Source organism: Idiotropiscis lumnitzeri, chromosome 13, assembly GCF_059441095.1.
Source record: "Idiotropiscis lumnitzeri isolate Australia: NSW breed Sydney's pygmy pipehorse chromosome 13, RoL_Ilum_1.0, whole genome shotgun sequence".
NCBI lineage: Eukaryota > Metazoa > Chordata > Actinopteri > Syngnathiformes > Syngnathidae > Idiotropiscis > Idiotropiscis lumnitzeri.
In genome coordinates this window covers 18,249,540-18,274,102 of record NC_142403.1, presented here as the reverse complement: position 1 = coordinate 18,274,102, position 24,563 = coordinate 18,249,540, and the positions used below count along the sequence as shown (strand labels likewise).

Sequence of the window (24,563 nt, the reverse complement as noted above, 5' to 3'; positions counted from 1 at the left end):
CAAACGGACGCAACCGGAATATTCTCTCTACTGAAGTACTGTCCGCAAATTCTTGGCCTACGGTGCAGCTCGGAAGCAAGGATGCCGTCACTGATACTAACAAATGGAGCGACTTTAGTCACTGTAATTTTGCGACGCCTGGACGAGGGTGCATTTACAGATACTGAAATACAGGAGGGGGGGTGCTATTCGACTAATTTCACAGAAATATGAATTCAAGTCTACAATTTTGTTTTAAGTTTGACCAGAGCGGTGTTTCGTTTGAGACAACAACAAAAAAAAGGACACGTTTACTTAATGACCCAAACTAACTGACATTGCCGCACATACACACATATGGAATTATACAACAAGACCAAAAGCACTTGAGACTTTCCTGAGCAATTTAAAGTCTAACCAGGAGTCAAATCTCTCTGTATCGTCAGTTTAAAAATTTAAAAAAAAAAAAAAAAAAAAGGATATTTTTGGATACCTTCTGCTCACACTGCTTGTTGGTGTTGTTGCAAGCCACACACACGCACACACACAAAAACGCACACACAATTGAGGCTTCACGGACGCCTCTCCTTGGAACCCGCCACCAGCATAGTGTAACACGAAGGGACGAAAAAGGTTAAATACAAATATACCATATTTAAATTAAAATACAAATCTATACATTAGGCTACATGGATTTTTTTTTTTTCGTTTTTGTTTTTAAAGACTGCATTTATAGATTTTCAGAAAGGCACTGTTTTGCAGACTGCTGCTTTCCCTCTCCACTTCTTCCTCGAACTCAAACAAACGAAAGGAGAGAGGAACGTGACGTCGGGGGGGGAATAAACGGACAAAAAGGAGGCATTTCACGGTTTTGTCAGCTTTGATTTCTTCCTCTTGTATATTCCAGTTTGTTGCCACTTAGTGCCTCGCTCGAATGAAGCAATTATCATGATAATAATAAAAAAAAAGATTCCAGCGTCGAATCAGTTAAAGGACCTTTTTTCCGTTTTGTTTCGACAGCTCCAGAAGAGTTCCGTAAAGTCACGTTTGCGTTACAGCTGCCGTGGAGGACACACGATGGAGTGCGTGAATCCGAGACTGGGAGCAGGCGATGGCTACGGGTGGGTCGAGAGAAGACTGTGACCAGGACAGGCAGTGACGTTGACTAGAAGGTCCCCGAACAGAAGCGGAGGACGCGTGCTAAAAAAAAAAATCTGCTTCCGCACACAAAAACTGAGAGGACGTTAAAGCGTCAGTCTTGCTGGCGGTAGTGAATGACGGACTTGCGGTCGGGCCCGGCCGCCTGGAGCATGCTGTTCAGAGCCTCGCGCACGTCCAGAGCCCCTGAGCTGCAGTGGCCGTTGGGCAGGGGGAGCGAGTCCGACTGGGGCAGGAGATAGTTGGGGAAGCGAGAGGGGGCGAAGTGAGAGGAAGAGGACGAAGATGCGGGGTGGGAGAAGAGCGAGCTTTGGACGAGCGAGGAGGTGGACGTGGAGCTGGATGATGTGGAGGACGAAGGGCTGGCTTTCTGCGTGGGCATCTGCGGCGAGAGGGGCAGGTCGAAGAGATCCAGCAAGTCCTGGTGGTTGTTTCTCAGGTGGTTGTGGTTCAGAGACGAAGGAGGAGGCGGTGGCGGCGGTAGCTGAGCGGCCGTCTGCGAGATGAGCGCCTCCAAGTTGAAGTCGTCGGCGAACGCTCCGGCCGGTGCCGTCAGGCCGTCCAGAGCCAGCCCGGCCTCGGTGCTGTCCGGAGAGGGCGACGGCGAGCTGACGGTCAGGTCCAAGATCTCCTCTTGGGCCTTCTGGGAAGACATGCGAGCCGTCTGGTGGACGGGGAGGGGCTGCGGGAAGTGGGATAAGAAGGACTGAGGGTAAAACTGGGAGAAGTTGGAGCCGTGGACGATCGCGTTGCGCGCCGCCGCCTGCTTGGATGCGTTGGACTTGCCAGCCCAGCCGCTCGGTGTCACTTGAGGAGTTGTCCTCGGTAAAGACCGCAGACCCTGACCTTGTGGGTGCTGCTGTTGCAAGACGGCCTGCATCCCCTGCAGCTGAGACATGCCTGACACCTGCGTCTTTTGCAGCGGGTTCAGTTTCTGCTTAAAGAGCAGCGAATGGGCCAGGGATTGGTTGGGCATGGCTTTCTGGCTGAACAAATTGGCCAGCAGGTGCTTGTGGTCCTGCTCCATCTTACGCTTATGCTCCTCGGCCAGGCGCTGCTCCATGGCTTGCTTCTCGCGCTCCTTGCGCCTCCGCTTCACCTCCTCGTCCATTTGCAAGAGCTCCTCGCGCACCCGGGCCACACAGTTCTCTGGGATCTTGATGCCTGTGACAGTGAGGATTTGTTAAAGCGGGGGATTTTGAACTTTGAACAACAAAATAACGGGACAATAAGTGTCTGGATTCTGGAGAGAATATCATACGCATTAAACAGAACAAGAAACAGGAAATGAATAAACCTGCTGTAAGGTGTACACCAGTTGGAGGGAGTGGCTTATTTATGGTTATAAGGATATTAATACGTTATGAAATATTTATAATTCATCAGCCATGAGTTTTAACTTTGACGTCTGCACAAGAAATTTTCTCTCTTTGCTTTGAGACAAGAAAATAGTTGCGATACACAATACAAATTTAAGACAAAAAATTGTTTCGATAAAAAGAAAATTCATTATTAATTATTTTGTCATGTTTTTATTGTTTAAAAACAATGCTTGAAGTCCATGTGATTAAAAAAAATCTCCACAATATTAGAAAGTTGCTCCTCAAATGAAGTCATGCATTTGCAAAACAACGCTAATATTCATGGTCTTATTTCAGCCTGGGGGAAAAAAAAAAAAATCCCCAAATTGTTCAGAGCTCCCAAACATCAGAAGAATGCAATTTGTAACTATCACTCGCACTCACCGACTTGCTTGTTGTGCTGCTTGGTTTTGAGGCGAACAATCTGCAGGATGCTGGAGCTGGTGATGTCCGACACCACGTCGGACACACGCTTCCAAACCCGCAGCAGAGCGCCGCACAACATGTGGTACTGGCGGAGGCGCATGCCCTGGAAGCACTCCTGGCCTTCCTCCACCTTCTTGCATTTGCCGTTCCTGCGCAGAGGCCACGGGGACCGTTACGTGCACGCAACCATCCGTCTCTCAAGCCAGTCACTCCTGACCTTTTTGCATTTTTAACCTCCAATGGAAAAAAACTGTTTACACTTGCATGGATTATATTTGAGCTTGCATTATTGTTGTTTTTAAGTGAACTCCAAAATGTTGGTCCTCATTTCTTAATGACTAATGTTTAGAGTGTGTCTTAAAATCCTAAAGGAAGACACCTGCCAGGACAAACTCCACCATGGGATCCCATTAAGTGTCAGTCTACATCAAGAGTATTCCCAAAGGTAGTGTATCTGTGTTCCTAGTTACCAGTTGGCATGGCTACACTTCTTCAAGGAGAAGCTGAACTGGCTTTCCCAACAGTCCTTGGCCTCGTCTGGAGTCACCTGGAGAAGGGAAGAGATCCACATTGTCATATCATCATTGCACAATTTCTAAAAATAAAAACCCAAAGAAAACAATTAGATTTTTCTAAATTTGTATCACATTGGAATCCTATGTCTGTATTGCAATGTGCCTCCCTGACCACAAGGGGGCAACTAGGAGCAATAAAAATATAATTTGGCTGTGCACAATGTGGAAAGTTGAAATCCAGATTTACTTTGGAGTACTCTGATACCAAGTACTGATACTTGATAATGTCATTGTGTCTTGCAATTGTGATGAAAATATGTTTAATTCAAATGTTGGTCAAAATACACAAAACAAATTTCTCATTGCAGAACACAATAAAAAAAAAAACATTTTAAAATGCGCACACTTCACCCTGTGTAGCCAGTATCAGCATTTTAGTGCACGCCATTTCACTAAGGCCAACTAGGCTTCTCATTAGTCCCCTGAATGCTGTGTCAAATGTAGAATATTGAGGAAATGTTATGGAGATTTACAGTCCCACAAAAAGGGAGGTTTCCAGGTTATTTAGTTGATGTTTTGTACCTGAGGTGTGCGTCTGCAAAGGTTTTGTGTGATCTCTGTAAATGAGTGTCATTCATAAAAATATCATAAAAATCACACACACCTTCCGATAGCGTTGCTGTAGGTTTTCAAGACTTTCGGGGTGTGTCTGTTTGCCGATGTTGGGCTTGTAGACGATAAAGTTCTTGCCTCTCCCTTGCTCGGCGAGCAGCACGCATGGCTGGCTACCTCGTAGCTGAAAAGCAACACAAGTGGTCAATTTTACAAGTCGAGACATCTTCTTTGGCATTTTATGATATACAAGCTCACCTTCTGGGACAAGTAGAAGCCCTCGTCAGCACCAGTGAGACCGAGAAATCTGTTGTTAGCTTCATCCCAAGGCATACCTCGGTCCACACTGATCTGTAGTGAAAAAAAAAATAGACTTGCATTGAGTTAATAGCGCCCCACTCTTTAATTGCTGAACAATCTGCTTGTCACGTGGGTCACTCTCTCTATTCCCCCTCGCTTGAGCGCAACGCCAAGACGCTTAGTGCCGTTTAGCGCTGATAACTAACAGTTTTGCCTGCAACCCAAAGCAAAGCAGTTGTCAAAAACCTCAGAGATCACGTCGTTCATAAGTCGACGAACTACTGTATCCATATCTCACTCCCCCCCCCCAAAAAAAACAATCGCTCGGCTCAGATGGAAAATCAGCATCAAGACATATCGACAACGACAATCCACTCGTTGTGCGGCTCCTACCTTGTAAAGAACCACCTGGCCATCCTGAGGGTTTCCCACTGTCATAAAAATCTCCTGCTTCTCCTCGTAAATCTCATCATTACCTGGAGCCAGATCTGTTGGCGACATGAAAGAAAGGAACCAAAATATGAGACGAGGACTTTTTATTATTATTATTTTTTTTTTAGTATTTAGAAGCTCAAGAGCGCACCCAAGATGCCCATGTCATATTTGCCCTCCTTCTTGTCCTTCTCAATTAGGTAGTCAAAATTGTCCGTGAAGTACTGGAAGAGATGGTTCTGTTTGTGGACCTCGAGGCCCAGTATGCGGTTTAGGAATTTGGTAATGCTGCAGTCTGGAAATAATCCAAAACAGAAAATCAAAGTCAAATGACAAGCTTGAATGAAGGTGGCTCCTTCAGCGTGCCTACGACTGACCTTTCTCTGTGCTGATGCCAAAGCGTGACTCCCGACAGAAAATGCCCACATCCATCATTCCGTGCTTCATATCTAACAAAGGGAAAAATAGTTAAAACATGTTGAGCTTTGTGTTGTGTTGCATGTTGATGAACACCGACCACATACCTCTGAAGAACATGGCATCACCTCCAGGGTAACCTTTGGGTACAGGCACCTTGTTCTCTATGTGCCCCAGGATTGCTTTGGTGATTTTATCCAGAGCCTTGGTACCATACTACAATCAAAGAGCGCATATTGATTGATCCTATGTGCTACATTACAATGAATGTGACAAAACAAGATTATAGGACAGGAGACATACTTAACTCATTCACTACTAGCTGAGTTAAAAAAGCAAAAAAATGGATCTGTGACGTCTTTCGCCGTCAATGGTATAAATAATAAATATAATAAATGAAATTTGCCTCTGCATGATGGGAAAATGAAGACCGAACAAATCCACATGACATGATTTCCAATGGGAAAAGTGTTGGGCCACGAGAACAATTTGGAAGCCAAAAAACCTCACGGAAGGAATACTGTTCCACTTTGGAGGTTCGACTCTACTGTAATGTGACGTGAACTAAGCAATAAAAATCGTGTTCCCACTTGAGTATGAGATTATAACTTCCACGCATCCTGAACCTACCTTGTTTTCAAAGTTGTACTTGCTCAAGTCTCTGGTTTCAGTCGCTCTTCTGTCTCCATGCGTTAACGCACCCTGCAAAGAGGCCGAGCGTTAACTTTTTTTTGCTAGCATTAGCATTCTCCAACAAATTACAGGAAGACCATCAGGATTTGGAAGTACAAGCGCACCACAAAATGATCTCAGGCCACAATTTGAAGTGAGATCACAACTTTCATGGGACACAGTTACCGAAAAAGTATTTTTACTGTGTCGCATTATCTTGTGGTTTACGTCTTGTGACATTTATGAGTGTTATGATAGTGACTTGACATAGTTGTTTTTAGTCGCTATGCACCCACAGAACATTTTTCTTTTGTTATGATACGATTCATAATTTTAAAGCATGTTAAAGATAACAGTCAGAAGTGAGACAGAGAGTCCTCTAATGTCGTTTTTCCATTCCGCGTTCATATCCACTGTGCAGGAGGTGACGGTCGGCAACGACAGTCTGCTATTATCCAAATAATGGATGTCTTCATTGCTGATCTGGAATCGGCAAAGAGTGGTCGGTTGTAGACTGTGTGCTTGTGAGTAAACATTTCACCAACTGAGCGCAAGGAACGTGGGATGTGACCCACGGATTTACCGAACACGCTTGGCAAACACAGCTGTGGCTTCCTGGAAGGGACGTTCCCGCAAGCCCACCCCCTTGTGTGTCTTTGCATGCTGGAAATAAATGGCTTGTCGCTCAAGTGCATCATGGAAAGTGAACATCGCTTCGTGAATTATCCCGACAAGGGAAATGAGAAAAAAAAAAACCTTGAGAGTCGAAGTCTGGATTTACATTGCCAGGTGATTATTTTCTCCGACTGATTTGGTCTAATGACGTGCATGCTCCAGTGACCCACATTTGATAACACAACGTTGATAGTTACTCAACACCGAAAACATCCTGCCTGGGCCAAATATAGCAGTTGTTTACATACGGCATCATGCACAGACAACACAAAAGGAAAATTATAAGTAATACATACAGGCTGTCCTCGGGTTACGAATGAGTTCCATCCCTGCGCTGGTGACCTAATCCAAATTTCGGCTAAATCAAAATAAACACTTTAATTGTTCTGACCCCCATAGGCAGGTATACACTTTCTTTTTTTTTTTTTTTTTAAATGAAACAATATAATTTATTACAAATTATTTTGTGGCCTTCCAAGCTCCTTCCAACCGCTTATCTAATGTGTCAATTTACATGTCACTTTGACCCGTCTGATTAAAATCTGACCTTTATCCATATTTGTAAGAGGCCTGATTTTATCAACGTTATCCAATGCCATGATGCCTATCTAAATTGCTCCGCATGGGAGCAAAAAATTGGAATTGTGACTTGTTGTGTAAATTCAGCCCCAAGCAAGGAACAGAAAGCACAGGCGACAAGGCTCAAGTGGCACACTGCAATCGCAAACCTCTCTTGCGCAATGAGACGACAAGGAGGAAACATAGGATTTTCCAATGACGCAGCTGAATATGTATCAGTGCAACACATGCACATGCACATGCGCACACACACACACACACACACGCACGCACGCACGCACGCAACCAGAAAATTTACCAGGCTTTCGAGTCTCTTTGCCACGATGGAGGCAAAACGTCTCTCGCCGGCTAGCTCTGAGATGAGGAAGATGTACTCTGGAGCTGTCACTTGATTGGACCGATGGGTACGGCCTGAAAAACAAAATCCAACCATGAGGAATTACCAGACTATTTCCAAGAACTGTGCAGAGTCACCGTTTACTGACTTGGAATTTACCAAACGTCCATGTTTGTGGAGTGTGGGAGCTTCTCTTTCCGAAGGCCATTGTACTCGTGTTCTTTTTATTATTATTATTATGATTTTTGTTTCAGATTATGTAACTTCTGATCATTTGTGGGCTTTTAATAACATTTCTTCTAAGGTTTCATTTGTTTTTAGAACTGCATGGTCAAATGGTCCCAAAAGCCACATGGCCCCCCCGTCCCTGTTTTAAACCAAGACCATCTGCTTTATTGACGTTTTCTGGAGTCAGATTTTCAGTCAAAGGCTCGTCATACACACACACACACACACCCCCACAATCATAGAAGCTCAGAGACAGATAAGCGCTGCTCATGGAAATAATTAATTGAGCCGTTTGCACAACAATGGCTGCACACAATAAATCCATTAGAGACTTACAACACACAATGATGCACAATGGACAGAGCGGGCAGATCTTCTGTCTGTCTAATTGAACCACTTCATGTCCCTAATAAACAGTTAAATGAAAAATGAACAGTCCTGCAGCGTGAGATAAATGAAAGCATTTATCTTGCATTGTGTTAGCCAACAAAAACACAGCCGGCTCAAGCAGAAGAGGCCAGTGGTGGCCACAATTGAAGTCAACTTGGACTCACCAAACTGCTGAATGGCCCTGTCTGCGCTCCAAGGTAGCTCCAATGTCATGTGGACGCGCCGCCGCTGGTTTTTCACCCTCTTGTCCGCCTGCAGGGAAATTCCCGAGCTGGCTGCCTCGGAGATGATGGCCACCAACTTGGGTGAGAGAAAGACTTGGATTACATCGTGTAAAGTATAACATCGTTGACCCCCCCGACTAGGAAGAGCAATGGTATACCAGTTTGAGTTTGAGTGCGAGTCACTCTATTCTAACTTAATGGACAGTTCACACAACAATGGAGATATCGTAAATACGAAGAGTGCATCAACTAGAAATGTTAGTATTGGATTGCAACATGAAAACAGGGCTCAGAATATGCACGCCGCTGTATATGAACACCCTCTTTCCTCAAATAGAAGCACTCACTCTCAATAGACACGATGCCACAAGTATCCTTGTAGCTTTGTGAGTCATCCAATTAAATACAAACACCTCCTGCAAATAGATCATCACTTTTCCCATCAAGAAAATAAACTTCTGTTCACACAAAGACACAAGAGTCACTTTGAACCCGTTTGCTAACAAAAACGGCAGCACCTACACACTCAAAGATTTCACATTTCCGGTGCAGTTGTAAAGATGACTTTAAGACACACCGTAGCCTGTCATGTTTGGCCCACAGTATTGTGCGATTAACTTGTTCTGCTCATGCTGCCTCCATTCTTGCTGTTTCAATGCGCTTCCTACAGCTACAGTGTAATACATTCCTTCCGGCTTCGATAAAAGTAGTTTTAAAAAATTTCAAGAATAAGCGCAAATGAAACTGACCTTCTCCCCACTCATGAAGCGGTCCTTCTCCTTGATGTTGATGTGGTCGATGGTGAGGCCCTGCTCAGCGCGTGACTCGTAACGGACGCTGCCGTCAGGACGCCGCACCACGCGACCCTTACGCCCGGTCATCTGTTTGACGAGGATTAAAAAGACATGTTAAACGGAATTATTTTCATTCTAAATTTGCTACATGTTTCAGGCTCCCACCTCTGAGACTTCACTGGGCCCGCCGAACTTGTCGATGAGCTCGTCCAGGGTGTTGAGAGGTAGTTCTTTTCCCAGTTGTGATATCTTGTTGAGAAGATCCTGCTTCATCTCCTCTATCCTGACTGCAAATCCACAGGGGAGAATGTGAGACATTGTGCCGAGTGTCATTTCACCACAACAACAACAACAAAAACACTCACCAGTGTGGCAGCTCGTGTGGTTGACAAAGATGACATCATCGTTATCCAGCAGAGAGTCCGGAGACGAGTTGGAATCGGTGTCCATGCCGTCTGAGTCAGTGCTGCTGTCGTCGCTGTTGATGCTGATGATGCCGCCGCTGTCCACCGTGTGCTTGGGTACCTTTGGATGGCGACCTCGAGGTTTACCTGAAGATTACACGAGTGGGATATTATAGCAAGGGAATGCTTTTAAATAAGGTGATTTTCAGAGGCTAAGCAGATACAAACTGAACACTTTTGCAGACTTTGGAGGTCAATTACATCATGAATTTTGACCAAATTATCCATTTTGGGCATTTGGCTTTACTGGTTCCCCTCGAACACATTCACATCATTCATCATTTACACAGTTGACTGTCTTCCGCGATACAATTGTGGGAACAAAAGTGGGCTTACGTTTTCTCTTATTCCCCGGCGCCTTCTCTCTCCGCTGCTTCTCAGAAGGGAAATGTTTGGTAACAAGAGACTGGAATACTCCCCTAAAGGGAAGACAGTGAGGCTATTAGAGGCCACAAAGCAGATCAAGATTCATTCCTCGTTTGTCAGGTGCTGGCAGGTAGATGAACATATCGTGTGGTATTTGGATACAATCTGCTCAAGGGGGTGAGAGGTTGGTGACACATGTAAAAATATATTTAATAAACAAATCATATGGGCTCACTCACTCTGCAGCAGAGACAAATCTGTCAAGATGACCATCGTTCTCGTCCAGAACTTCCCTGGTGCGCGACTCCCCAGTAGACTGCAGGCCAATAACGATGCACTGTCGGCGAGTAACAAACATGCATCAACAAAAATTTAAAACATCCATTTTCTGAAGACTTATACCAGCTTAATTTGAGCAAGACTGGGTCCATCTCTGACTGGTCATCGATCGGGTACGTTTTAAAATATGCACGTTCACAACTATGGGCGATTTAGAGTCTTCACTGAATCTAACATGCATGTTTTTTGGAATGTGTGAGGGAGCCAGAGTGAGAGGAAATACAGGCAAAAATGGAAAACCTTTTTTTTTTTTTTTTTTAAATCGGCCAGCGCCAATATGTGCATTTTTTCCTCTTGTCTGAATCTCATCTGGTCATTTCCACACTGTGCGCAAACTTGATGACTCGGCGTTCCACTGCGATTTATGCTGACCTTTCCTGCCTCCAGCTCTTTCTTGGCCAACTCCACCAGGCAGCGGACCTTGGCAGCTATACAGAGGTATTTGAAAAAGCGCTGGTGAGACGACCAGAACTGGCCCCACAGGGACTTCCTGCTGACCAGCCCCAGCTCGTCGGCGGCGCGCATGAAGACTTGCAGTGCCTCCGCCCACTAAAGGAAGAAATACCGTTAAGTCAAATCGGCATTCATGGACGTGATGACGACATTGGGCTGTGACGCTCACCAGTTTGGCGGCTTTATTGTAGACCAGCTTGAAGTCGCTGTCCAGTTCGATCTCTTCAATGCGGAACGACACCCCTGAGAAGCTCAGCTGCCTGGCTATGTACATCCCGCTCACTTTCATATCCATGGCAACAATCTCCATGGCGCCCACACCTCTGTGTATGAATAGCATATATAAGTGCATCGGAAAAATTTTTACATTATTAAAATCAAGTTATTTCAGTAGTACTATTCAAAACGAAAACTCATATTGAGTCACTGCACACAGAGTCAAATAGTTTACGCTGCACAAAAAAATCCAAAATTCAACGTAAAAAAAGAAAAAAATGAACATGACAGAAAAAAATGAAGAAATGTAGAAATGAGGTAAGAATTTGCCATCTGAGAAGTGTTCCTGTAAGTGTTTAATGAATCTTTATGTTCCTAAACATTAAAATATTGAACTTCTCTACGGTATTCTAATTTACTGAGAACTCCGTTGCTAATCAAAACAGCACCACCTACAGGGCAACCAAACGATGGACAGCATCGTGGCTAACCGCACATCCTTACGTGTGAATTTGAACACGCAAACTATGAACAGGGCGCAGTTGACTAAATAAAAGAACACCCCCGCCTCGGCCACAACATGAGGAAATAGACGGTATTTTACAAGAACAGAAAACCCTCATGATTTATGAGTCATTTCAAGACGTCAGACACCGCAAACCTCTTCTCGATGGCGTGCAGGAAGTCGTCAAAGGCCCTGAAAGGCGTGCCCTCACCCCAGATACCCAAGCGGCTCATGTAGATCATGTTCTTTGGCTCAGAGGCACCTGCGGTGAGCAGATAGTACAAAACAAAAAAAAAAAGTCTTGTTTTGAGTTGTGACATTGGATCATCCAAAGTCAAATGCCAGAAAAGGGGACAAACTTTATGGGAAAAAAAATTGATAACCACAGAAAATGAAAGTGACTGTGACATTGGAAAGGGTGCGATATAATGCTGCTACGATTAATCAAATATCAATTACACAAATACGTGACCTGCCTGTGCAGCATGAGCGTTATGTCCACATAGTTGACCGATCATGTTTTCATTTTTAATTTGAATATCTTGAAAATGCTCGTTATCGATACGTTACCCAGGCCTAATGCCAAGTACGCATTTAAACCACAAACCACAAAAGTGTGACGCAGACAGAGGAACCACAAGGACACCATTCTGCTCATTTAACATTATTTCTTACGGCAAAATTTGCCACTTGGAAATCAAGCAATGTCACGGAACATATTGTGTTCCACTGTGCCATTGTATTGCCTGTGTGCTTATGTACCTGTGGCACTGGCATAAACCACTCTGGCCCGTGGCAGCTCGTTTTGCAGATCAAGCACCGCCTTGCCCATCTTTGTTGACGTGGCATTCTTGGCTTTGTGGCATTCATCAAAAATAATCTGTGAGGAGGGGAATGCAGGTCAAGGGAAACAACACAGGGAAGCACAGGGGTGTGTGTGTGTGTGTGTGTGTCAACCGCACACTGGAAGTGGAAGAGGAATGTGTGTGTCATCTGGAAAATGAAAGGATACAACTCCGTCAAAATCCGACTTGCACCAGTCCAGGATCTGTTTAATCCGCGTGCGGTGCTGCCCTCCCGCCTGGCTCTCGCCAATCAGCGCAGAGTAGGTCGCAAAGAGGACTCCTTCTGAGGTAGCTGTGTCTCCATACTTTGTCTGCAAACACAGTCACACGCTTTTGCTCGGTTCCATTCCACTGCATGGACTTTCTTCTCCATGAACACCTGCACTCACTTTGTTTAAGGCATGCACAGGAATAGTCGGTGCATCTATGTCTTTGAGATCTCGCTCTGCATCAAATTTCAGGTCATTGGATATGCTGAACCTGCGGGCAGGAACAGTAGCATTAGTTATTCAGTGTGTATAGCTGGACAGAACAAGCACAAGCGCATGCAAATCAGGTGATGTCCGTGTGCATGAATTTCATGCCGGCCGGCCGAACGGCTGACTGAGTGGTGAGCTCACATCCTGTTGGGGCTGCGCTGCATGCAAAGGCTACAATTAAGATGGCATTAGACTGAGTCACGGCTCATCTTGGAGATTTCACTACAAGCAAACAGTAGCAAAGAAGGCCAAAAACAAAATGTATGCCCATCTGAGATGCTCGTCAGAGGAGCCATCCCTTTAAATCGTGATTTCAAATAGTTCTTATCTCATTTTAAACTCCAGCTTCACGTGGCATGAATTGAAACATGTACTAATTGCGATTGCGCCAAAAATGCATTTGTGCAAATGAAGACCTGCCCCACATTTGAAGGCAAACATCCCAAGACCACACATGGGGAGTTTACGACTCTATACGCTATGCTAATGCGGTAGTAAAGTCATTACAGTAACTATTTGCATGGAAAGCATTTGCAGGCTCTAAATGTACACCAATCAAATGGAAAAACAGTAAATCTTTCATTTCATTTTTCCTATCCTGCATCAAAAACAGTGGCAAAAAAAAAAAAAACACACATTCGAGTTTCTCATGTGGGCCCTAGGGGAGAATTAATGTCTGACCCCGTTCTGCATTAATAGCCAGCTAATCGACAGTCGTTAATTCTAGGTAGTCTACCATTACTAATAAACCTCATCAGAGAGCGGTTACTCACCAGAGTGATTTTTTCCTTCCCTTAAGGTAGTTTTCCAGGATGATTCCCGCAACAGTACGTCCCTTTCCCACACCGGCCCCATCTCCAATCAGGAAGCCTGCTCGCTGGTTGTTTTGTAGGATGACCTCGTGTTGCTGACCATACAAAAAGAGAGACAGGTCGCTCATTGCTGTGAAAGGGAAGACTGCCGTGTGTGTGTGTGTGTGTGTGTGTGTGTGTACCTGACAGGCGTAGATGATGGCTTCTAGCTGCAGGGCGGACAGCAGGCCGCTGTTAATGGTCGACTGGGGTATTGACAGAGTGTAGGTGATGTCCGGAGGAGGGACACTGGACAGCGTGTTGGTCTCCACCACTATGTCGGGATGCGAAATTCCGATAGTGGCTGAAGAGGAGAAAGGAAGAAATGCACTTTGACTGAACACAGTGTACGGTCACATTTTGCCGTCGAGCGCAGTGAGTGACCTACATTTGGAAGGTCTGTACTCAGCATACGTGTCGACATGGCCCAGTTCCTCTGAATCCTCTTCCTCTGCTTCTTCCTCCTCCTCCGGGGGTGACTGGGTTCTTTGAGTCTGGCAACACCAAAGATAACATTCAACAGAAGCCAAATGTGGCACACTTTAGGCAGTTCCGTTTATTGCCTACGTGAGGTTAGAAAAAGGAAGGTTAGTAGCCAAACAGGTAAGCACGCCACAATCAAGAGAGTCACAGAGATAACGTGACAACACAGCAATGGAAATTGGAGTAAAAAAATAAAATCAATAAATGAATTTTTTTGCTGGGGATGCAGTATTTGTTATGTATGGTAAAGTATTAAGGAGACACTGAAAATAAAAAAAATTTAGAAATAAAGAAAAATAAGTTATATTTCAAAAATTATGTTATGTTCAGGCAAAAGACAAAATTACGCATATAAAGTGGCAAGTTTATCCAGATGGGATGAGGAAAAAAGTCAAAAGTCAATAGTGCAGTTATTTTACGACCAAAAATATATACTAGCAAGAGAAAGAAGGCGCAAAATCAACGCGATGAAAATAAAATTGCAATGTCTACTGTTACTATAATAAAGCTGTGAAGTTACTAAATTGTGAGAGTAAAGTTATTTTATGACCAAAAATACATCAAAGAATAAAGCTGTACTGTTGAGCAAAAAAAAGTCATCCAGCTACAAGTATATAGACACGTTGGGCCAACAAAATAAACAGGAAAAGTAAGCATCATACGAATCTAATTGTAATGTTTAAATTTTTTCCCCTTATAAAATTCAGATTTTTCCCAAATATCTACTTAAAATTTCAACCAATTATTCTAATCGTATTTTGTCTTTATTCTTACAATAGGACGACTTTATTCTTAACCGCATCATTTTTCCTTTTCAATTTGTGGCAGTCGGTGTATTTGCAAAGAGTATGCAATGCTTACATCATCTGTGCTAATACAAAATGCTAAAATGAAAAAAACGATGGATGAGAGTCATCCTGTTGGCCTCCCACAAGAAGACTAAAATCGTCTGATATTGATACTTGGCTGGCAATTTTGTGCTCAAATAAAACCACTCATGGTACGGCGGACACTGCGTCACACTTAATCTGCATGGGTGCACATTTGAGAGCAGCCACTCAAAGAGGTGCACACTCAGAGAAAGAGAGCATTAGTTGAAGGGGATACATCGGATTGGTTGCGGCTACCTGAAATCCTCCTAACGGTGGCGTGCTGATTATAGCCGTTATATCATCCAAACTGGCCAAACCCTGAAACCTGCTGGAGCCTTTTAGCTGTCAACAAAAACATTTAAATAAAGAAACACAAACTCAATTGGATGGGGGAAAAAAACAAATGAAAACCATGGCAGGCTACTTATGAAGGCGTTCACTTAGGAAAAATGCAATTTGTGGTGTGCCTGGCAGGTGATTGGCAGGAATAACAAAGGCACGTCAAACATGAGCAATGAAATGAAGACGCAAAGCACAAATCAACGACTACAATCTACTGACCTCCAGCTGGCTCTGTGCTGGTGTGGTGGTGGCAGTGGTGCTCGTGCTGACGTCCCAGAGCGTGGGCACCGTGTCCAGGTGGTCGGTGCTGATGAAGGACTGGGCGTCGGCATACTCTGACAGTGAGTCGGCCGGGGAGGAGAACAGGGAATTGGTGGAGAGGTCATCGATGCAGGACAGATCCTGTGCGTGGAGAAGAGGATTTCTTGAGTTTGCGCATTAATTAACGGAACACCCTCTTCATATGTCATAGGCGTGAATACAAAATGATGGACCTCAGCAGAGGACAACGAGCACGATTAGGGAGTTTGAACAACATTTCAGAAGACGAGCACAATATACATTATACAACTTGTTTGCAACGATCTAAGAGAGTAAGCGTGCCTACAACCGGTGAAATGAATATTATTGATTTGCTCTGGTGGCAGATTCCAAGATTTACTCGCATGACTAACGTTAGCTTGTCCTGCTTTGATGTGACTTCAAAAAGTGGCGGAAATCAGAGAAGTAGCCACTCATTTTCTGACAAATAAGTATTTTCTTTGCAATACATTTTGATATTATTCGTAAAAAAACGGATTACTCAAAATGTTTACAAATAAATATATTGAGTTCAATGGAAAAAGTTGGCTTCACCAAAAATTTGAATATTTTTGCTCACATTATCGAAACAGCATTGAAAATGAGAATCTTCTCTCAATTGCCTTATCTGAATAAATAAAGGACAAATAACACAACAGGCAAGCCCATGTCATTATCAAGAGCTTCCTGTTGTCTGTGTCTTCAAAGGATAAGCGGTTTTGTTTTGATTAATTTCTATCCACACACTGGTTAACCTTTCACAGTTGTAGGACATGTTGGAATGCTGAAATTTTTATTAATACACTGCATGCATAGTAAATTAAAGATCGTTGTAGTTCCTTTTGTACACTTCTGGGAAATGACAACAGGAATGTGTTTGAAAGCAGCTTCTTAAAAGGTTACGCTTGCAGTAATCTAGTGTCCTACATTTCACGGCGACGCAGTCCAGATTATAAACGTGATCTCCGCCGTCCAAGAAACCTACGGGCATCATTGTGACGCTCTTTCAACAATATGCTCGACTAATTACCACCGCGCATTACTCAACAGTTCCGCAGAAGATGTCTGACAGGCGAGAGAGGACGAGACGCAGGGGGCTATTCATGCCAACATGACTACATGAGGAGGGAATGGGCACAGGCGAGGGTGGTAAACACACAAACACACGGGTGTTATTTTTGTGCTCTGATGTTGCAGAAGTGACTTGCTGACCGCAGCGTGGAAGCACCGCCATCGTTGTTCGCTCTCTTTGTAAGAGTATATTCACATCTTGGGGGCAAGATCGGGCATGCAAAACAGGCTCAACTGAGTTGTACTCGTTTGTGGCTGGCTGCCTTAAGGGGGATGGAGGGGTGCATGTTCCTGCACAGGGGTGGGGGATCGGCACTTTACTTTCTACAACCTCTCTCATCAGCTTTGAGTCTTCATTATCCCATTTCATTCCTGAGCTGGTCTGGCTGCAACAAATGAGTAAAAACAAAACAAAACAAAAAAAACACCTCACCACCAAAGGTTTCATTTTGCAGAGGCGCCATGGTGGAAGCACACAGATAAGAAGCACTTTAAAAGGAGGAAAACAGGACACATTTTTCTTAAACAGCGGCGAGAAGGCCTTTGTTTACCGCAGGCGCAGTTACTGGAGGGGCTCTTCTGTCAATGTCACAGGATGATAAACGGTGGGGCGCAAGATACATTTTGGTATTTCCTCCCACTCGAATGACTCCAGTTTTAAAGTCAAATAATTTGTAGCTTCACTCCCATTTTCGGGATAAACGTGCCTCAAAAGTCAACAATTCAAAGCTGTCAAACAATTCTTAATAGCGTCGCCTGCAACTTCAAGGAGGAAGTCGTCTGGATGCTCCGTATACGAGGCGTGGGCAAACTACGGCCCGGGGGCCACATGCGGCCCATTAAATGTTTTAATCCGGCCCGCTGAATTGAAAAGAATTAAATGAATAAATCTTGCTAATGTTTTATTTTCTAAATACTGTGGTGTGTCAAAGACATATATTTTGTTGAAATGCTTTTGTTCACTTTCATTTAAAATGAAATTTTCTCAGATGAGGTGAGGTCACCAATTTGTGTTGGCAATGCTTTCACAGTTCACTTTACATTGTTTGAGGGAATTCAGAATAACTAGAAGCAATTTTTCATCTGAGTTATAACTAAAAATGTGAAATGTGGGTTGGAGCAACCATCCTGCGTAAGCAATGCGAGAAAAGTGTGTCGGGCTCGTGCTAAAGCGAGACACCTCCGAGCTCAGCGCCATGCTAATCGAGTTGTCAAGCGGAGCGGAACAGAGGCTGCAGTGTTAGTTGTCCAGCGGCAGACGTGTACCCGGAGCCGGTTCATCTATTCCCAAAACTGGGCCCTGCCGCACAGAGATAAGGCTCGAATTCCAACCGCTCTGATGCTAATCTGGCTCCTTCTGCAGCACACAGCCAACGCATCCATGCAACCGCTAATCCTGCCTCACTCTGTCTTCTTAATCCAAATTACATTTTTTTTTTTAAAGCCACACATCATGCATGTTTCTGCAAGTGTCTCTTTCCAAAATGGCTTCCAGGAGATGACGTACATCTTCACAGAAGGGCATGTGAAGGCTTATGCTTTTCCTGTCATTTCTCCACCCATGTGCTATTCAACAAAAGTAGCCTTTCACATCCTTCACTTTTGCCCCGCTTTCCCAACGCAGTCACACGTCTTCTTTTCCCCTCAGCGCTTGGGCAATCTTTTGATCAAATGAACGTAATGTGACAAGCAAGTTGCTGTGCTGCACGCAGAGGCTGTAAATTACAGCACTTGTGTGCCTTGGGATGAATGAGAGGAGGCGCATATCATTAGCAAGCAATCTGTCCAATGCTGTGGATACCAGCGGAATTAATTCATGGAAAAATGTTTCAAGCAAACTTAACACACTTTGCTAATGCAACATGAAAATGCAATAATGTGCGACTGTCAGGAAGCTGTCCAGCTGTTCTGCATATAAAAACAGCAAAGTCATTGCTTATCACATGACCGTAATGATACGGACCAGCACGAGCATACGAGGAAGTCCACACATACAAATATAAGCACGTCTGCAGCTAAACTTTTTCTAAGCAGGGATCCTGCTAAGTAGCCATAGCAGAAGATGCAGAATTTATTCACCTTTGCTTTTTACACCAAACTCAAATACACATTGGGCCAAAAAGTAAAACTTGCCCAAAGCCACAGGCCAGCATTTATTTTTTTTTAAATAAACAATATAAATGTTATTTTTTATTGAATTTTTTTTATTAGTGGTTTTATCAATGTAATACAAAGTTTAGTTTTTAAAATTACTTTTATCATTTTGAATGTTACTATTATCATATAGAACGTAAAATGATATCGTAGTCACTTGTTGTCGGACCAAAACAAATAAGATTTTGTTCTGGTCCAATGAACCAAGGTTGAGCGTTTTGGCCATAATTTGCAACAAAACACCATGACCACAGTGGTGGCCGCATCATGTCTTAGGACTGTTGTTTTTTAGCTGGACCTGGGGCCTTAGACCCAATGGAGGGAATTATGAATAGTCTGAAAATGCAGTTAGTGTACGAGCCAGCTCGCAACTACTGTCGGTTCGAACCCAGGTCACCACTGGGTCACTGTCTTGGAAGTTGAGCTAAAAGCCCGAGTGGCCAACTCAGCAGCCAGCGCCGTCAATGAAGTGATGTTTTTCTAACACAAACCCATGCAGTGCAAGGCAAGCTCACGTCAGTTCCACTCCCATTTAAGGCGAGAAGAAATGTGATTGGTTAATTCTGACTCCAGACACATGCCAGTCATAAGAAGATGGTGTGCACACTTTTGCAGCCACATTTGGTGCGATTGTGAGTGTGAATGGTTGTCTGACTATGTGTGCCTTTGCGATTGGCTGGTAACCAGTTCAGAGTGTGCCCCACTTACTGTCTGAAATAAAATAAAATAAAAATGGAGAAGTGGAGAAGTCATTTATTTCTACGGCCCCTCTCATAACAACCTGACATTTGAACAGGGATGTGTATACTTTTTTCTTTGATATCCACTATATAGAAAACAGTGACCGAGGAAAAATTGACCAGACTAATTAAACCTTTCAAACTGGTTGTAATCCCCCCCTGCCTTTGGGGGTTCTATCAAATTCTAGGGATGACACCTGTGTGTAAGAGAATGCCAAGTGTGAAATTTAACACCTGACACTCACTCTTTCTGTGTGGTTGCGTTAAAAGCAATTTGTCACTACTCAGCAAGCGTGCGAGATGCCATGTCGCTGTGTAAAGGCAAACACCCCAGTTGTGTACATATTCCGCTTTCGCTGAGTTCTGTGCAAAAAAAGTCATGAGGATCAATACCAGGTCGAAGAGCTATTAGACATGCTTTAAAGCAACAAGACTTTTGAGCGACACTAGGTAAACAAAGAAGTTGACAGAACAGTCAGGATCGAAATATAACAAAAACTAGACACAAATCAAAGCTGGGAGGACGGAGAGTCAAAAGAGGTAAGAGGGCGGGATTGTTCGAGATTAAAACGTGCACCGTTGGTTGAGGCATCCAAAGTAAATTAGGTTTGCTTTCCTGCCAGCTACATTTGAGATACGCCGACTACGTTGAAAATGCAAGGAGGCAAGAACTCTGGTATTTGTTCACTGGCCACATTGCGGTGAATTTCAGAGCGCATACAAGACGGGCCACGCTCAGGGCTTCCCCCGCCTACGCGTTGCACGCTTGCTTGCATTTTCCAAGGCAGAGAACTCAAACAAGAGACGTCACCAGTCCAAAGTCTTCCCATTTTCCCCATCCCTAAACTTCACATGTGTGCCTTTCTGTTGATCTTGGATTTGGCTTCCAGCCCAGTTCCTCAGCAGGACGAGGAGCAAATACTTGAGCTGTCAGTGAGAACGATGTCACTGTTGTTTGCAGTGTAAGCAGCCGTCCTGCATGTCAATATCTAAATGGTGTGTGAGTGAAGCGGACAAACTGAGGGTTATGACTTCAGCTTCTCCTAACGCTCAGCTGAGTGAAACAAGCCGTATTCCGCGCTCAGCTGTTGACCTCGTCACCGCAGTCAACATAATGGAGCGGGAGCGTCCCCGTGGAAGTTCACGGGGTACGTCTGGGGACACCAACTGTGCAAATGTGTTTCAGCTTATTTTCTGATCAAGAAAATGATAAATATGGCTGTGTCTTTTTTTCTGTAAAATACAATATAAACTATATAGTACTGTATGACAAATCAGTCGATTTCGACAGTGCCGCTTGGAGTGCGGTGGACATAAAGCTGACACCATAAATATAAGAAATGTAAATGAAAAGTAGGGACAAAAAGGATCGCGCTATGAAACAAGAAAGAAAGGATGGCCGTGCATCTGAGTTGTGGCCATGAGGAAGTCCACAAATGCCGTGACCATTAGTTGGCAATCACGGGGGTTTTGTTTTCAGTTTGAATCATGTGTGCAAAGTCGTCACATGCGTCTAGACAAGCTCTTGTAAAACGTAAGGGAATAAAAAATATAAAGTGTCACAGTTCACATGGGCCATTTGCTTCACATGGGAGGCAAGCTGGAATTGATCATGAGAAGAAAGAAGTAATAAACCTCAACATTCACATTTTAGGTGGACTGAATGAGGCGCATCAACCATTTGAATTCTTAAACAATTTGCGACACTTAATGCGTTTTATCAGCAGTACACAAATAATCCCGCTCCTTTATACTCTCCCCCCTATTGGATTGGCCACCGGTGCACGACTCATCAATTGTTGTCTATTCACTTCCAGTAAGCTGCATGAAGAGGTCACGGTTGACGTTTAACCAGAAAACCAGGAAACTGACAATCGTGCTACGTCTCCAGCTTTCGGGACTTCCTGCTAATATGAAATACAGCAGAGATGACTCAAGGCTAAATCCAGGTAATTAATGATGCTGACAGTGCAAAGGGAAATCAGAACACACAAGCGAGTGCTACTTCAAATGACATGATATCGGGTTCTCGCTTTTCCTGGAATAGAATGCGTGAGACAAGCAGCCATTTGTCATGAGTGGAGCACTGGACTACGTGTGGACTCAGTCCCGAGTCCAGGGTCAACCCGAAAACTGTTTTTCAATACCGAAACGGACAAGTGAGTGCTACTTAGCTTGACATAATATCAGGTTGTTGCTTTTACTGGAATGGAATACATGACAAGTGGGTGAAGTGTGGAGTATGACTTCCCTCAATGGTCAACTTAGAAAAATTGCGTTACCATCTTTCTTTATATGACTTTTTTGTGATCAAAGGTGACATACTACAGTCAGTTTCCCGTGCAAACACATCCTAAATAAGCAATCAAATGCAATTGGCGGGCTGACAGACGTGTGGGATGACCGCAGCTGTGACAAGAGCATTTTCACCCTTACGAAGTAGTCGAAGACGTGCCCCCATCAAACAGCAGACAATGTTCCGCGTTGAATCTCAAATTTTCTTGAGAGAGCAGCTCTCTCACAACTTGAATTTATTGAAATATGTCACATACGCACAAGAATCTGTGAAGCGCGCTGAGTTACCTTGTGTGTGTGTGAAACGCGCTATATAAACAAAGCCTTGCCTTAATAAAGAACAAAGATGACACAACTCCCAAAAACTTTTTTTTTTGCCAAGGATTTGGGTCTGCTTGACTGATGATCAATACAAATTCCATCCATCAATTTTCGACAAAGTTTTTCCCGTTCGTAGCTGGGACCTATCAAAACTGACTCGTGGCAAAAGGCGAACGACACTCTGGACTGGTCACAGTGTGGCAAATCAACCCACGCAACTTGCAAAGAGGTCAGGCGTGTATACCAATCATAAATTAAACTATATCCTTAGTGACTTTCACCAATAAAATACATTACCGCGTTTTCTCAGGCAAGCCGATAAACCCACTTTGGGTCCCGACCCGCAATTTGCAAAACTCTGCTAACGATTAATTGAAGACAAAACAAGTAAATCGTACAAATACCTTGGGAAGTGGCCGTCCCAGCTGTGAATACAATTTAGTCCAGAACTGCATGAGCGACATGGGTCCAAAATCGGCTTGAAGGGGAGGGGGATAGACACACACTCAGACACACACTCCTGCTTCACCTTGGAGCGCTGAGACCAAGAGCCTGATCCATGGGCTTCTAATCACCTTACAGCCTTTGGGACCCGCTCAGTCCTTTCACGGCTCCTCTCCGTTTGAACACAACACATCTGCCTACGCTGGAGGTGACGCTCTGGTCAATGAGCACCACCCAGGTCTAGAAAAAGGCCGCTAGGGTATTGACGCTGAGTGATATGTCATGGTGGTTGTGCACTAATAGTTCCTCAAAGAGGTGGCCTGAGAGCCAGTGAGGGAGCAGAGGAGGGGAGGGCCGAGGGAGGGAGTAAAGGAGGAGGAGTTTTCAGGAAATGATGCTTTTGTTGGTAAGTGACTACAGTTACCGGCAGTCAGACCCATTTTACTGTACATGGTGTAACTCAACCGCATTTGTAGTGTAAACAGAATTGCGCTCTAAAACCGGCCACTCCTTGCACACCACCGTGAACTGCAATATTTAATTGGCCTGCAACACACATTTTTATAACAGTTATTATATTTAGAAAACTAATGCGCTTGCCCCCCCCCCTTTTTTCCCCCCGTTACAGCTCACTATTGAGACCTCGACAGCTTCTAAAGTTAAATCCCTTGGGCTTTGAACCATAATCAAACCCAAGTGTGATAACCAGAGAACCAAAAATTGTACCCTTTGACCGAAAAGTACCTGGCTGCTCAGCAAAATATCAGCAATGCAATTATTTAGACAAAATGTATTTTACCCTGCAGATAACATAAATACAGACACTATACACGACCCAACCTATCAACATTAACTCCAGACAATATTTTTTTAAAATGCCTTTTGCCATCGACGGGTGAGGAATTTTATTCAGTAAATAGCTGAATTAGTATGGTGATTTATTTCTGTTCAATCTTGTCAGTCAGTTGAGCGCGTTAAAATGTTCCCGACTACAATGCCTGCAGTGATGCACATTTATTTGTAGATTTGTCCTGACGGGAAAAACTGGTTTGAAATTTAACTCATTCTCTGCCAGCTATTTTGAAAGCAGAGCTCCCAATGTTGCCATCTGATCTTCTAAGACCCACAGATTATTGCGTTTGGGGACAATATTAGCACCAAAGCTATCAAAATGAAATCGAGACTTTTTTCTTTCACTTTCAGTTCTTTAGTAAACAGTAATCACCAACATGATTGAGTTTAACTGAAAACACCCGGCTTTTGCAGACACTTTTTTTGTGGAAAGAAACAAGTGAATTTGACGCTAATATTCTTCCTTTGGTGACGCCTCAAAGTAAAACAAAAAAAGACTGCGAAAGCGTTTTGATGGCAAAATATTAATTAATTTACAGACAGGCACCGTGTGGCTTTTTTCCACGGTGGTTATCCTTCACTCCAAGAACTGAGTCATCTTTTCTCACAATGGTGAACATGTTCCACGACCTACCGCAACACCTACTGTTATACCACACATCTACTGTACATACTTCAAGCGTGAGGTACCTAAACTTGTCCAAGTTCCAATGTATTGTCATTTCTCTCTCTTGTAACAGACACGACTAGCCAAGACTCGCCTCCCAATCTTAACCTTCGACTCAAAAGTGGTGCTGTTGTCAAATCCAAAGCGATACAAGGCTGGCTTCGACAGTGGTCTGTTAGTCTCTGTTCGAGTAGATATACAAGGTTGCAGATGCAGCAGTTTAAACTCGTCTGTTCATTTTGCACTAGAGGTGAGAATATCAAATGTTTTGGCAACAAAAAGTAAAACCGCAAAAGATGACAACATTTCACCGCATGCAGGTGGAACACCAGGTAAATACGGATATCTTGATGTGCTTTTCTGAGTCAAAACATTTATTTGTGCATGAAGAACATGCACATTTTT

General features: G+C 43.8%; 1 protein-coding gene across 5 annotated transcripts in view; it reads right to left on the bottom strand.

Annotated features, from left to right (window-relative positions):
* Window positions 1-214: 214 nt before the first annotated feature.
* Window positions 215-24,563, bottom strand: part of sbno2b (strawberry notch homolog 2b) — a 41,737-nt gene continuing 17,388 nt past the window's right edge. Inside the window, exons 5-32 of one of the 5 annotated variants that reach the window (XM_088312952.1) lie at window positions 15,534-15,716; window positions 15,228-15,314; window positions 14,006-14,111; window positions 13,761-13,921; window positions 13,540-13,673; window positions 12,677-12,767; window positions 12,455-12,598; window positions 12,205-12,322; window positions 11,599-11,704; window positions 10,891-11,044; window positions 10,641-10,817; window positions 10,169-10,266; window positions 9,900-9,982; window positions 9,465-9,650; window positions 9,265-9,386; window positions 9,055-9,186; window positions 8,246-8,381; window positions 7,425-7,537; window positions 5,831-5,902; window positions 5,308-5,416; window positions 5,161-5,232; window positions 4,935-5,078; window positions 4,745-4,839; window positions 4,310-4,402; window positions 4,104-4,235; window positions 3,395-3,471; window positions 2,883-3,073; window positions 215-2,301 (exon numbers count right to left, since the gene is read on the bottom strand). In XM_088312952.1, the coding sequence (XP_088169078.1) occupies window positions 1,232-2,301; window positions 2,883-3,073; window positions 3,395-3,471; window positions 4,104-4,235; window positions 4,310-4,402; window positions 4,745-4,839; window positions 4,935-5,078; window positions 5,161-5,232; window positions 5,308-5,416; window positions 5,831-5,902; window positions 7,425-7,537; window positions 8,246-8,381; window positions 9,055-9,186; window positions 9,265-9,386; window positions 9,465-9,650; window positions 9,900-9,982; window positions 10,169-10,266; window positions 10,641-10,817; window positions 10,891-11,044; window positions 11,599-11,704; window positions 12,205-12,322; window positions 12,455-12,598; window positions 12,677-12,767; window positions 13,540-13,673; window positions 13,761-13,921; window positions 14,006-14,111; window positions 15,228-15,314; window positions 15,534-15,716 (4,386 nt within the window). In that variant the 3' untranslated portion in view covers window positions 215-1,231. Of the gene's footprint in view, window positions 2,302-2,882; window positions 3,074-3,394; window positions 3,472-4,103; window positions 4,236-4,309; window positions 4,403-4,744; window positions 4,840-4,934; window positions 5,079-5,160; window positions 5,233-5,307; window positions 5,417-5,830; window positions 5,903-7,424; window positions 7,538-8,245; window positions 8,382-9,054; window positions 9,187-9,264; window positions 9,651-9,899; window positions 9,983-10,168; window positions 10,267-10,640; window positions 10,818-10,890; window positions 11,045-11,598; window positions 11,705-12,204; window positions 12,323-12,454; window positions 12,599-12,676; window positions 12,768-13,539; window positions 13,674-13,760; window positions 13,922-14,005; window positions 14,112-15,227; window positions 15,315-15,533; window positions 15,717-22,599; window positions 23,049-24,563 lie in introns of those variants that run through there. The other 4 variants (XM_088312955.1, XM_088312951.1, XM_088312954.1 and 1 more) reach the window with 4 other exon arrangements.